We start from the raw sequence: 14,144 nt of genomic DNA on the forward strand, positions 1-14,144 counted from the left end.
CGAAACGAAGAAAGGGAGTATTAAGGACAGTGCTGAGAAAAAGACTTGGTGAAGCAGTTGGATCTAGTCTGCACCATAACAAAGCAGGATGAGTTATGAACAACAACCAAGGATGTTAAACTTATTCGAAACGGCGGACATTTATCCATGAAAATATGGAGAAGCTGCTTATGGTATATTTGACGGAAAAGCAGCTTGAAGGAGATACTGTAGAAGTATGCTCTCCAAGATAATTGTTGTATATTATTGTTACATTACTTCACTAAACTACTCAAGTTGTTTGTAGTACATTCTATTGTATTGGTTTTGATACAAAATGTCTTACCTAAAAGTTAGTTGCTGCTTTTTTTCAAAAAACATGTTGCGTGTTGAAATTGTGGTGTCTTGGAGAGGCAAGATTATTTCAATTAATTCACTGTTTCGCAATACAATAATTTCAAGGTACGAGCTGCACCATTAATCCAATTAAACGTGTATGCCGGAGTACCACTGTATATTGCCATTGATATTCCAACTTTTAACTATTAATACAATGTTTTTATGTTGTTTTTGCATTTTTGTGACCCATTCTCTCACCTATTGCATAGACGTGAGGGGGCAGAGTCCCCAGTGATTTCCCCTGGTATGACTTGATGGCATCAGGCCCATATAGTTTGGGGATGTCGTAGTAAGGATTTACAGCAATCAATATATTGGCCACAAAATTCTGTAAAAAAACATTCAAAGTAAGATCACAGTATTTTAAATATAAACTATTCAAACTTTACAGCAGGATAAAACATTATGCTAAAAAAGCCCATGAAAGCTGTGGGAACACAGTTTTAGTTGTTTCCCTGTCTTTATTTTCCCATTTACCACCTGCCGCTCATTTCCTAAGTGAGGATCGAGATAGCGTTTGACACTCACTCTCCGAACTTTACCGCCTTTCCCTCTTTACCACCTGGTCCTTCTCCCTTACGTGGGGAACGAAAGGAATCATCTATCCCTCTACCTTATAACCTACACCGTTCTCTTGTAATGCTAATGTTGGGCAGCAGCTGGGAGCTCACACAGCATCTATATTTTAATGATGCTTTAGTAGGTATGAGTTATTGGAGGAAAAGACATACATATATGTGTTCCTTATTGTATCGCACTTTGACGTTGTTGAGGAGAGTGGCTTCATTCAAATACATAAGGGAGCCTGAAAAGACAAAACAAGTAAGATTACTTCTAAAAAAAAATTTGGATAAGCAGTGAGGGATGAAATAGAAGTGAACTCACAGTTGTCTTCAACATGTTTGTTGACGTCGTCTTCTGCTGGGAACACTTGACTCATCGGCGCAAGAAAAGTCTGTTTTAGAAATGGGCAGAACAATTCATTAATTGGGTGGGATCACTTATTTATTGCTTTATCTGTGGGGTTTTTGAGGCAAAAATAAGTGCACTACTTGTTGTACAGAATGAATCAAGTACAGATAACATGGTATTAGTTATATTGTGTTTAACTGTCAAAAAGTGTTAATGAAAAATAATGTAATTCTTTACCTACATTTGAAATCTACACATGTCAATTTGTTGAGTTCAACCAACATTTTATGAGAAAAAAGGCCTCAAAAGAGGATGCAAGTAAAAGTTCCTGTTACAGACTTTAAAGAAAATTATGATTTTCATCTTTTCTGACTAATAAATGTTATAATGTTGAATAGTGGTGTTAAATAAATGCCACATGTGGCGTGGCTCAGATGGTAGAGCGGCCCTGTCAGCAAGTTGAGGGTTCCAGGTTTGATTCAAGCTTCCATCCTAATCACTGCCGTTGTGTTCTGAGCAAGACACTTTACCCACCTTGCTCCCAGTGCCACCCACACTGGTTTAAATGTAGTTTAAAGATGTAGATAATGGGTTTCACAATGTAAAGCGCTTTGAGTCTCTATAGAAAATGCGCTATATAAATATAATTCACTTTACTTCACTTCACAAAGCAGGATAAAGTATTATTTTCATCCAATCTTGGCATGTGCACAATAACACTGATGTGCAACATGCATTGACATAAATGCTGATTAAAGCAAGTTTTTCTTATGCAGCTCTGTATTTAATGTTGTGTGACCTGGTGACTCTATAAAATATTTATTTTCGACCGTGTCTAGAAAAAAATAACGTTGACGTTCGTCTTCAAGATAAACAACATTTGTAAAGTTACAAATGACTTAAAGTTAGTAAGATAGTCAGACACGACTGTGTTTTGTTCAGAAGAGAACACACATAAGCTAATACAAATCATAACAGAAGAAATTAATAAATTAAACTGACTCTCCTTGAATATCTGTAAAATAAAATAATGCTATTTAATAACAATAAAAGAGAACGTCAAACATAAATACAAATGGACAGAGTATACTTTGAAAGGGTTCAAGAAATCAAATGTTTGGGTGTAATAATAGATGATAAAATGAACCGGAAATCTCATGTAAAAAATGTACAACATAAAGTGGCAATACATATGTCAATAATAAATTAAGCTAAATATGTTCTGGACCAAAGATCACTCCATTCTCTACTGCTTGCTAGTGTTACTATATCTGAGTTATTGTGTAGGAACATGGGAAAATAATCACAAAAGTACACTTCATTCACGAGCCGTCTTGCAGAGTAGTAATACACTATGTTGGCTATCGAGAACACTCAAACCCTTTATTTATTTAATACAAATTATATTGAAAATAAGTGACTTGGTGCATTTGCAAACAGCTAAAATTATGTACAAAGAAAATTATAACCTGCTACACAAAACAATTCTTCTCAAAAAAAGAGGAGAAATATAACTTTAGAGAAAAATCCAGTTTAAAACATGTAAAACATCTTGTACGCCGTACAAAACTTAAGACTCTTAGCATATTGATTTGTGGAATTAAATTATGGAATGGGTCAAGCAAAGAAATAAAACAGTTTAAGAAACTATTCAAAATAAGTGTTTACAGAGCACAAAGAAGAATCAGCTTTATAAACATATTGACTTATCAAAAAATTATATAATTTTATTCATCTCATAATAATGAAATAATGAATTTATTCATGAGAACTTTATTCATTGTTTATTCATGTATTTAATAATTATTTACTTACTCATTGTCTGTTCATTCATTTATTTATTCATGTATTTATTCACGATGGTGTTTGAGTACAAACAAATGTGTTAAAAATTGCTATGATACGAAAAGGGATTTGATTGTATAAACTCTGCTTCCTCTTACTCCTTTTCGGACATGCTGTAATGAAAAACTGGAAATATGTGATGTATTACATTGTAATTGTATGCATGTTCAAAATAAACTGACACCATATCCATAATAACCATAACCAAGATATATATTTAAACACTGTACATTTTAAAAAGATAAATCATGATACTTTTGAACAGGGTGGGGCATGTTTCATTTGCAATCTGGGAACACCTCCACAAACGAAGATCTTGCAGACATACTAAGCAGAAACTTGGTTATAAATGAGATTATGGTGCAAAATGTATCCATTATTTACACCAAAGCAAATGCAAAATATATAATCCAAACCGCAAGGAAGTGTTTCAAATGTAGATTCAAATCATTATCGGTCCTATTCAATTATTTTAACCTCAAAATTAATGATGATGTTTTCCATTACAAAATACGTCTCAGAAGTCAACCAGTAACACTTAAAAGTTGGTGACTTTGGTTGTTGTGCCAAAAAGATAATGATATGCAAACACTGTCGATATCTAAAATGTATTTAATCTAAAAAACAATATTCTGCTTAATTGGAAAATGGTATAATTCCCCCAAAGTTAATCAAGGCTTAGAATGGTCTAGTTGTTTTTAGAGGAGCTAACAATGAGAGCATCATTAGGGCTGTGAAAAATAGAGATCAATTAAACATCATGAAAAGGTAGGTTAAGCATGCATAAACATGAATCATTCATCATGCTTTAATATCACATTAATTGTGTTTATTTGTCATTCCAGGCTAAATTAGTGACTGATGTTGTCACTCTCTTGTGCAACGTTAATGGAAACAAACTAAATGGAACAAGCCAGCTGTGAGAAAAACAAGGGCAGACATGGCAAGATGATGAATAATTTGGCACCAATCGCAACAGGATCCGAGCACACCTGACTGACTGACTGAGCGAAATGATGGTGGTCCTGTGGGAACCAAACAAGTTGCTGCATTATTAAAGTAAGCAGGACTCCAAACTAAGTAATTAGACAGTTGGAGTAAATGCACTGATGTTGCGTCTAATATAACAAAGAAGTCGAACAAAAAGCAACGACAATGTAAGGATCAACATAAGCTTAATAAAAAAGTTTTACCAGGTTCTGTTTAATACACAGCTTTTCTGACTATATGAAATGAGGCATGCTTTATTATCACAAACTGGAAACATAAACAGAATGTGCTCCGTGTGCTGTCGGCACTATCTTGGCCTAAACCGGCCACGATAACAACCGCATGACAAATGTCCAAGTAATAAAACTGACAAAGAAGCGGCGGTCAGGCTGAGGGTTGTGTACTGAACGGAGCTGCTAATGAGCTCAGCAATGCAATAAAAACAATAAAACAACACTCGATGGGCCTTTCATTTCCTCAATGAATGGGGACAGGGTTAGGATGAACTGATGCGCAAGTTCATGGCCATTGCAAGAGAGTGTGGTGCTCATTAAAGAAAAAATATGCCAAGTCATTAAGGAGCATTCAGTGGGAACACATTTTTAATATAATGCAGTCTATTGGTAAACAATTTAAGTTTTTTTTCCAGTGAAAAATTGGTACTTGAAAATCACTAGATTGTATGATTTTAGACGTGTTGTCACATCCGATTGTGTACAAGTTAACAGCGTGTTACGAAAAGTCAAAACTAACGATGGAAGTGCTTAAACTGTACAAGGTTGACTGAAAGCCACAACGTGGCTGTTCACACTCATTGGTGTTTGAGTTGTTGCTGTTCCCCTTAAGTCCTTCAAGTGCTGATTGCAGACATTATTGTTGTCAACAGAAAAAAAATAGTCCAGGAGAAAACATTGCTACGGCTGTCTATTGATTCAAAATGCTAACGCTAAAAACACCACATGTCATAATTCTCAGGATGAAACAGTATACAGTGGTACCTTGGGATCCGAGTTAAATCAGTTCTGTGACACACCTAGTACCTCGAAAAATTCGTATCGTGAAACAAGGTCGCCCATTGATGTGTATTTAATCGGTGCTTGGCCTCCACAAAACAACAACTATTTCACATGTCTTTTAAAAAATAATAATACACTTTTAGATAAGAAATTGTGTATAAAAACAATACAACAAACAACTACAGTAGTTGAATGGAGTAATATAATAATAATGTACATCATTAGCCTTGAAGAGTGGACAGCTTCTGTATCTCCTTCGAGCTGCTGTCCATTGATTTAGATATTATTTTAATGTCCTTGGCTGGCAGCATCGACTCATTTTGCTTCAGTATGGTGCAGACTAGTAGCGCTACTCTCCAACTCCTTCCCAAGTCGATATAATTATTTATTTCTGTCATTCAGTGGCTATCATTCACTTCTTCTTCTTAGCACTGTCCTTCCCACTCACTTTTTTCAATTTCAAGTTTGAAAAACCTAATTATATTGCTCTCTAACTTTCACTGGCGAATAAGACACCGGACGGTTTGGTCGAATCTTACGGGGTTCACTGTGCCATTAAAGGGGAACATTATCACCAGACCTATGTAAGCGTCAATATATACCTTGATGTTGCAGAAAAAGACCATATATTTTTTTAACCGATTTCCGATCTCTAAATGGGTGAATTTTGGCGAATTAAACGCCTTTCTATTATTCGCTCTCGGGGCGATGACGTCACAACGTGACGTCACATCGTGACGTCACATCGGGAAGCAATCCGCCATTTTCTCAAACACATTACAAACACCGAGTCAAATCAGCTCTGTTCTTTTCCGTTTTTTCGACTGTTTTCCGTACCTTGGAGACATCATGCCTCGTCGGTGTGTTGTCGGAGGGTGTAACAACACGAAGAGGGACGGATTCAAGTTGCACCAGTGGCCCAAAGATGTGAAAGTGGCAAGAAATTGGAAGTTTGTTCCGCACACTTTACCGACGAAAGCTATGCTACGACAGAGATGGCAAGAATGTGTGGATATCCTGCGACACTCAAAGCAGATCCATTTCCAACTGGACTGGACAGATCAGTTTTCAGGAAAAGAGAGCGGATGAGGTTTTGTCTACAGAATATATTAATTGATGAAAACTGGGCTGTCTGCACTCTCAAAGTGCATGTTGTTGCCAAATGTATTTCATATGCTGTAAACCTAGTTCATAGTTGTTAGTTTCCTTTAATGCCAAACAAACCCATACCAATCGTTGGTTAGAAGGCGATCGCCGAATTCGTCCTCGCTTTCTCCCGTGTCGCTGGCTGTCGTGTCGTTTTCGTCGGTTTCGCTTGCATACGGTTCAAACCGATATGGCTCAATAACTTCAGTTTCTTCTTCAATTTCGTTTTCGCTACCTGCACTACACTACACTACAACCATCCGTTTCAATACATGTGTAATCTGTTGAATCGTTTAAGCCGCTGAAATCCGAGTCTGAATCCGAGCTAATGTCGCTGTAGCTTGCTGTTCTATGCGCCATGTTTGTTTGTATTGGCATCACTGTGAGACGTCACAGGAAAATGGACGGGTGTATATAACGATGGTTAAAATCAGGCACTTTGAAGCTTTTTTTAGGGATATTGCGTGATGGGTAAAATTTTGAAAAAAACTTCGAAAAATAAAATAAGCCACTGGGAACTGATTTTTAATGGTTTTAACCCTTCTGAAATTGTGATAATGTTCCCCTTTAACTATGTTATGTCCTATGTGTATGTCGATCTCTAACTATAAGCTATTGCTAGCAAATAAGACGGATGTTTTTGTTCGGAAATTAAGAGGTTCACTGTGAAATTTGCTACACAAATAAGTAGTGGGGAAACTTATAACCCAAAATTATCTCTAAAAACTAAGCTGTGGCGCTTGTATCTTAAGGTACCACTGCATATGGTTATTGATAAACTGTTCTAACATACCAGATGGTTATTGTACCGCTTAAAAAGTATTAATCGAAAAGTGCCCTTTATGCTAAACCACATGTAGCAATACCAAATAAGTATGGTTTACAGAAGAAACTAGAGCTCATAAATTATCATGTAGAAAGCTAGATCGCAAATGGCGCGCGACTAAACTTGAGGTTTTCCATCAAGCATGGAGTGATAGTTTAATAACTTATAAACGCATGCTTACCTTAGCTAAAGCTAAATATTACTTAAATCTCATCCGCCTCAACAAAAACGATCCTAAATTTTTGTTTAGTACAGTAGCATTGCTAACCCAACAAGGGACTCCTCCCAGTAGCTCCACCCACTCGGCAGATGACTTTATAAATTTCTTCAATAAGAAAATTGAACTCATTAGAAAGGAGATTAAAGACAACGCATCCCAGCTACAACTGGGTTCTATTAACACAGATACGACTGTATATACGACGGGTACTGCCCTCCAAAATAGTCTCTCTTTTTTTGATGAAATAACATTAGAGGAATTATTACGGCATGTAAGTGGGATAAAACAAATAACATGTTTACTTGACCCACTTCCTGGGAAACTTATCAAGGAGCTTTTTGTATTATTAGGTCCATCAGTGCTAAATATTATAAACTTATCACTTTCCTCTGGCACTGTTCCCATAGCATTCAAAAAAGCGGTTATTCATCCTCTGCTCAAAAGACCTAATCTCGATCCTGACCTCATGGTAAACTACCGACCGGTATACCACCTCCCCATTATTTCGAAAACCCTCGAAAAAATTGTTGCACAGCAGCTAAATGAACACTTCGTGTCTAACGATCTCTGTGAACCTTTTCAATCCGGTTTCAGGGCAAATCACTCTACGGAGACAGCCCTCGCAAAAATGACTAACGATCTATTGCTAACGATGGATTCTGGTGCGTCATCTATGTTGCTGCTTCTTGATCTTAGCGCTGCTTTCGATACCGTCGATCATAATATTATTTTGGGGGGGATTCAAAACACGTATTGGTATGTCAGACTTAGCCTTGTCTTGGTTTAACTCTTATCTTACTGACAGGATGCAGTGCGTCTCCCATAACAATGTGACATCGGACTATGTTAAGGTAACGTGTGGAGTTTCCCAGGGTTCGGTTCTTGGCTCTGCACTCTTTAGCAACATGCTGCTTCGAGGCGACATCATACGCAAATACGGTGTTAGCTTTCACTGTTATGCTGATGACACCCAACTCTACATGCCCCTAAAGCTGACCAACACATCGGATTGTAGTCAGCTGGAGGCGTGTCTTAATGAAATTAAACAATGGATGCCTGCTAACTTTTTGCAACTCAATGCCAAGAAAACAGAAATGCTGATTATCGGTCCTGCTATAAACAGACATCTATTTAGTAATACCACTACATTTGACAACCAAACAATTACACAAGGCGACTCGGTAAATAATCTGGGTATTATCTTCGACAACAACTCTCTCGTTTGAGTCACACATTAAGAGTGTTACTAAAACGGCCTTCTTTCATCTCCGTAATATCGCTAAAATTCGTTCCATTTTGTCCACTAGTGACGTTGAGATCATTATTCTTGTGTATGTTACGTCTCGTCTCGATTACTGTAACGTATTATTTTCGGATCTCCCTATGTCTAGCATTAAAAGATTACAGTTGGTACAAAATGCGGCTGTTAGACTTTTGACAAGAACAAGAACGTTTGATCATATTACGCCTATACTGGCTCACCTGCACTGGCTTCCTGTGCACTTAAGATGTAACTTTAAGGTTTTACTACTTACGTATAAAATACTACACGGTCTAGCTCCATCCTATCTTGCCGATTGTTTTGTACCATATGTCCCAGCAAGAAATCTGCGTTCAAAGAACTCCGGCTTATTAGTGATTCCCAGAGCCCAAAAAAAGTCTGCGGGCTATAGAGCGTTTTCTATTCGGGCTCCAGTACTATGGAATGCCCTCCCGGTAACAGTTAGAGATGCTACCTCAGTAGAAGCATTTAAGTCCCATCTTAAAACTCATTTCTATACTATAGCCTTTAAATAGACCCCCTTTTTAGACCAGTTGATCTGCCGTTTCTTTTCTTTTCTCCTCTGCCCCCCTCTCCCTTGTGGAGGGGGGGGGCACAGGTCCGGTGGCCATGGATGAAGTGCTGGCTGTCCAGAGTCGGGACACGGAGTGGACCGCTCGCCTGTGCATCGGTTGGGGATATCTCTGCGCTGCTGACCCGTCTCCGCTCGGGTTGGTTTCCTGCTGGCCCCACTATGGACTGGACTCTCACTATTATGTTAGATCCACTATGGACTGGACTCTCACTAATATGTTGGATCCACTATGGACTGGACTTTCACAATATTATGTCAGACCCACTCGACATCCATTGCTTTCGGTCTCCCCTAGATGGGAGGGGATTACCCACATATGCGGTCCTCTCCAAGGTTTCTCATAGTCATTCACATCAACGTCCCACTGGGGTGAGTTTTTCCTTGCCCTTATGTGGGCTCTGTACGGCGGATGTCGTTGTGGCTTGTGCAGCCCTTTGAGACACTTGTGATTTAGGGCTATACAAATAAACATTGATTGATTGATTGATCCAGTCTGTAACAAACATATATATATATATATACATATATATAGCATATGTATTACGGTGATCACATTCAGTTAGTTAGCCATAATTTAACATTAGGGAAGGTAAATTAATTTCTGGGTTGCACCTACATGACTGATAGAAAGTCCACCTCACTTCGGTATTTTACATAGATGCAGCTGGGATAGGCTTGAGCACCCCCGCGACCCCGAGAGGGACAAGCGATAGAAAATGGATGGATGAATGGGTAAACATTTCAATTTCACTGTGGAGTTAGCAACATTAACAAGCACTCCTTGTATTGTTTGTACAGTCACACAACTGAAAGTAACAATGCCAGACGAGATTTAAAACCATCCATGCATCCATTTTCTACCGCTTATTCCCTTTGGGGTCGCGGGGGGCGCTGGAGCCTATCTCAGCTACAATCGGGCGGAAGGCGGGGTACACCCTGGACAAGCCAATCCAGATTCAAATGAAATTGGTCCACTTGAAATCGGGCTTGAAATCGACACTGTATGGTTAGTTTAAGTCGATCGTTACGCTGCTTAGAGACAAAGCTGATTTGTTCATTGGTTAGTCTAAACAGATTGCGATTAGATTGCTTTCTGAGTTAAATTAGTTTGCATTTGAGTTCAATTTACACTTGACGAGAAAGATTGTACTTAGTTTGATTAAAGAAAGCTCGTAGAAAAGCAACCTAAGTCCAGCCACTTGAAAAAACAAACAAATGCGGCTTTACGTTTGCTGTAAAAATCAGACAGGTGGCCTATGTCCTAATGAGCAGCTCTCCTGTAGGCAACATTACCAGTGCACCTGCTGCCTTTGCCTTTGTTTATTCATGCCCCTGAACATGTGCTCTCTTGTGTTTCAGACATTACACATTGTTTTGTTGACGCTTTTCTCACTTAGATAATAGAAGGAACTAGCCGTTTATATTTCTGTCAGTGTGCAGTGTTAATTTTAATAAGTAAATGTTTGAATGCTGAGGCAGTGAATGGCTTGTGCTGCCATTCTGTAAAAACAGTTAACAATTTTTGTGCGATTACTCACCTTGCCCTTATGACTCAAAGGTTCTATGGTGAGCGTGTCGGCTCCAATGTCGATGATGGTGCCCAGCTGGAACCCGTCTGTGGGGTGGGGGGCCCACACTGGCTTCCCATCCTCCATGGCTTAGTTCCGGTCAGCACGGCCTTGCGACTGAACATAAGGAAAGCAGGAATAACACAGTTACTTTGAATGCCTTTCACTCTCCGGCTTCATCATCACTATTACCATCCATCCACAATAACTTCCTATTCCAATCTCCCCTAATAACTGGAGTGTGTGAGCGACAGGGAGAAAAGCTTTAACTCGCTTGAGGAGATTTGGTTTGGCAAAACTTTTTAGTTTGCATGACTTCCCCACTCCCTTGTCTTTTTTGGAGAAAAACAAGAGCCTATATTTTATCTGAACAATGTTTCCAATGTTTTTTCTTTCTTATACACCTGATTTTTCATAAAATTAGGTTGACATCAGGCTGTGTCAGTGTGTTTTTATATGGTGTAATTCAAACTTGAGACGCTACTATTCATTGGTTAGCTCCTTGCTCCATGAACCTGTTATTCTCTTAGTAATCGTGACAGGATTTTCCACGCGAGGTTGGTTTGACTTGACTCCTCAGGACTCCAGCAGTAGTGACTGCACCACTACCCCAAGCGCCCAGTTTAGCCAAACATAAAGTGATTAGGGTCTTGGGTCAAAATCAACAAAAAAAACCCATCTAAACCAGATACTAAGCTGTTTTCTCTCTTGTAATTCTCTGAATTAGTAAATTGTTTCAGAGCAGTTGTAGATGGCTAAAATGACTCTTAGCTTAATGCATTGCTGCATTAAATTCTGTAAAACAACCTGTATGCCCTATATCAGAATCAGAATCACAATAGTTTTATTGCCATTGTTTGAGAACGGGTTCACAAACTAGGAATTTTTCTTGGTACAATCGTGCAACATAAAACACATATGAATAGGTAATAGGTAATAAAAATGAGCTGTAACTGAGCGATCAGATCTTGTTATTGTTCATGTGTCTGATGGCCGAGGGGAAAAAACTGTTCAGATGTTGGGAGATGTGGGTCTGAATGAACCGTAGTCTCCTGCCTGAGGGGATAAGGGAGAATAGTTTGTGTCCAGGGTGAGAAGAGTCAGCTGTGATCCGACCCACACGCCTCCTGGTCCTGGAGGAGAACAGGTCCTGGAGGGATGGGAGCCTGCAGCCAATAACCTTCCCAGCAGCACGTACGATGCGCTGCAGTCGATGCTTGTCCTGTGGCGTGACTGTGGCGGCGGGGAACCACACGGTGATGGAGGAGGTGAGGATGGTCTCGATGATGACCGAGTATACGTATACGTATATACGTAGGACTGTGTCCCAATTCATAGCTTGAACACCATCATAAAGTTTGCCGACGACACCACAACGGTGGGCCTGATCACAGGGTGATGAAACAACCTATAGAGAGGAAATAAAGGTTTTGGCATGGTGGTGCACCAAGAACAACCTGAGGCTGAACACCACAAAGACCAATGGGATGGTCATTGATTTTAGGAGACAGAGAGCATAACATGCTCCACTTGTAGTAAATGGAGCATGTGTGGATACTGTGGCCTCAATAAAGTTCTCACATGGACTGTTAACACTTCAGCACTGGTCAAAAAGGCACAGCAGAGACTCCACTTCCCTCTTTTGTGCGCTGCGAAGGACCCAACTTGATGAGAAACTGCAGGTATCTTTTTATCGGGTCACCATAGCGCTAGTGCTGATGTACTGCGTAACTGTGTGGTTTGCTGCCTACTTTTCTGCAGAGAGGAAGGGCCTGCAGAGGGTGACCAGGACACCGTAGAAGATTATTGGCCGCCCTGTGCCCTCACTGGAGTACATTGCTTGCTCTCGTTGCCTCGGCAGAGCAAAGAAAATTCTAGCAAACAGCTCTCACCCTGGTCAGCATTTGTTCAACCTGCTGCCATCAGGGAAAAAAATTTTGGTCACAAGACAAAGAAATAAAATACCAAAAGGACATTGAATCTGTCCCAATAGTTTACACTGTTTTTCACTGTTGCATTGCTGTTTGTACTGCTATTTATGTATTTATTTTTAAAGGGGAACATTATCACAATTTCAGAATGGTTAAAACCATTAAAAGTCAGTTCCCAGTGGCTTATTATATTTTTCGAAGTTTTTTTCAAAATTTTACCCATCACGCAATATCCCTAAAAAAAGCTTCAAAGTGCCTGATTTTAACCATCGTTATAAACACCCGTCCATTTTCCTGTGACGTCCCATAGTGAATACAAACAAACATGGCGGAAAGAACAGCAAGATATAGCGACATTAGCTCAGATTCAGACTCAGATTTCAGCGGCTTAAGCGATTCAACAGATTACGCATGTATTGAAACGGATGGTTGTAGTGTAGAGGCAGGTAGCGAAAACGAAATTGAAGAAGAAACTGAAGCTATTGAGCCATATTGGTTTGAACCGTATGCAAGCGAAACCGACGAAAACGACACGACAGCCAGCGACACGGGAGAAAGCGAGGACGAATTCGGCGATCGCCTTCTAACCAACAACTATGAACTAGGTTTACAGCATATGAAATACATTTGGCAACAACATGCACTTTGAGAGTGCAGACAGCCCAATTTTCATCAATTAATATATTCTGTAGACATACCCTCATCCGCGCTCTTTTCTTGAAAGCTGATCTGTCCAGTTTTGGAGTTGATGTCAGCAGGCCACGGAAGCTAGGGTCGATATTCTTCTCTTGATCATCTACGGTGGCATAAGGCACGGTGTGAGCCAAGACATCCAGGGGGTTTAGCTCGCTCGTCTGCGGGAACAAACTGCCGCCATTGCTTGCCGTGCTACCGAGGTCCTTTGTCCCTGAATTGCTCACACACTCCAGCAGATTCAATGGGGGTCTGGCGGCAGATTTCTTTGACTTTATCGTTGGAAATGCATCTGCTTTGAGTGTCGCAGGATATCCACACATTCTTGCCATCTCTGTCGTAGCATAGCTTTCGTCGGTAAAGTGTGCGGAACAAACGTCCAATTTCTTGCCACTTTCGCATCTTTGGGCCACTGGTGCAACTTGAATCCGTCCCTGTTCGTGTTGTTACACCGTCCGACAACACACCGACGAGGCATGATGTCTCCAAGGTACGGAAAACAGTCGAAAAAACGGAAAATAACAGAGCTGATTTGACTCGGTGTTTGAGAAAATGGCGGATTGCTTCCCGATGTGACGTCACAATATTAGAAAGGCGTTTAATTCGCCAAAATTCACCCATTTAGAGTTCGGAAATCGGTTAAAAAAATATGTGGTCTTTTTTCTGCAACATCAAGGTATATATTGACGCTTACATAGGTCTGGTGATAATGTTCCCCTTTAACATGTTATTTATTGTTTGTGTTTTATCTTTAACTGCACCT

At 39.7% G+C, this 14,144-nt stretch overlaps 1 protein-coding gene across 3 annotated transcripts in view; it reads right to left on the bottom strand.

Annotated features, from left to right (window-relative positions):
• The window catches only part of myo6b (myosin VIb), a 103,775-nt gene that overhangs the window by 75,083 nt on the left and 14,548 nt on the right, over positions 1-14,144 (bottom strand). For all 3 annotated transcript variants that reach the window (XM_061968327.2, XM_061968326.2, XM_061968328.2), the window contains exons 2-5: positions 10,728-10,874; positions 1,264-1,333; positions 1,110-1,183; positions 577-706 (exon numbers count right to left, since the gene is read on the bottom strand). In XM_061968327.2, the coding sequence (XP_061824311.1) occupies positions 577-706; positions 1,110-1,183; positions 1,264-1,333; positions 10,728-10,844 (391 nt within the window). In that variant the 5' untranslated portion in view covers positions 10,845-10,874. The remainder of the gene's footprint in view (positions 1-576; positions 707-1,109; positions 1,184-1,263; positions 1,334-10,727; positions 10,875-14,144) is intronic.

Source organism: Nerophis lumbriciformis, linkage group LG08 (assembly GCF_033978685.3).
Source record: "Nerophis lumbriciformis linkage group LG08, RoL_Nlum_v2.1, whole genome shotgun sequence".
NCBI lineage: Eukaryota > Metazoa > Chordata > Actinopteri > Syngnathiformes > Syngnathidae > Nerophis > Nerophis lumbriciformis.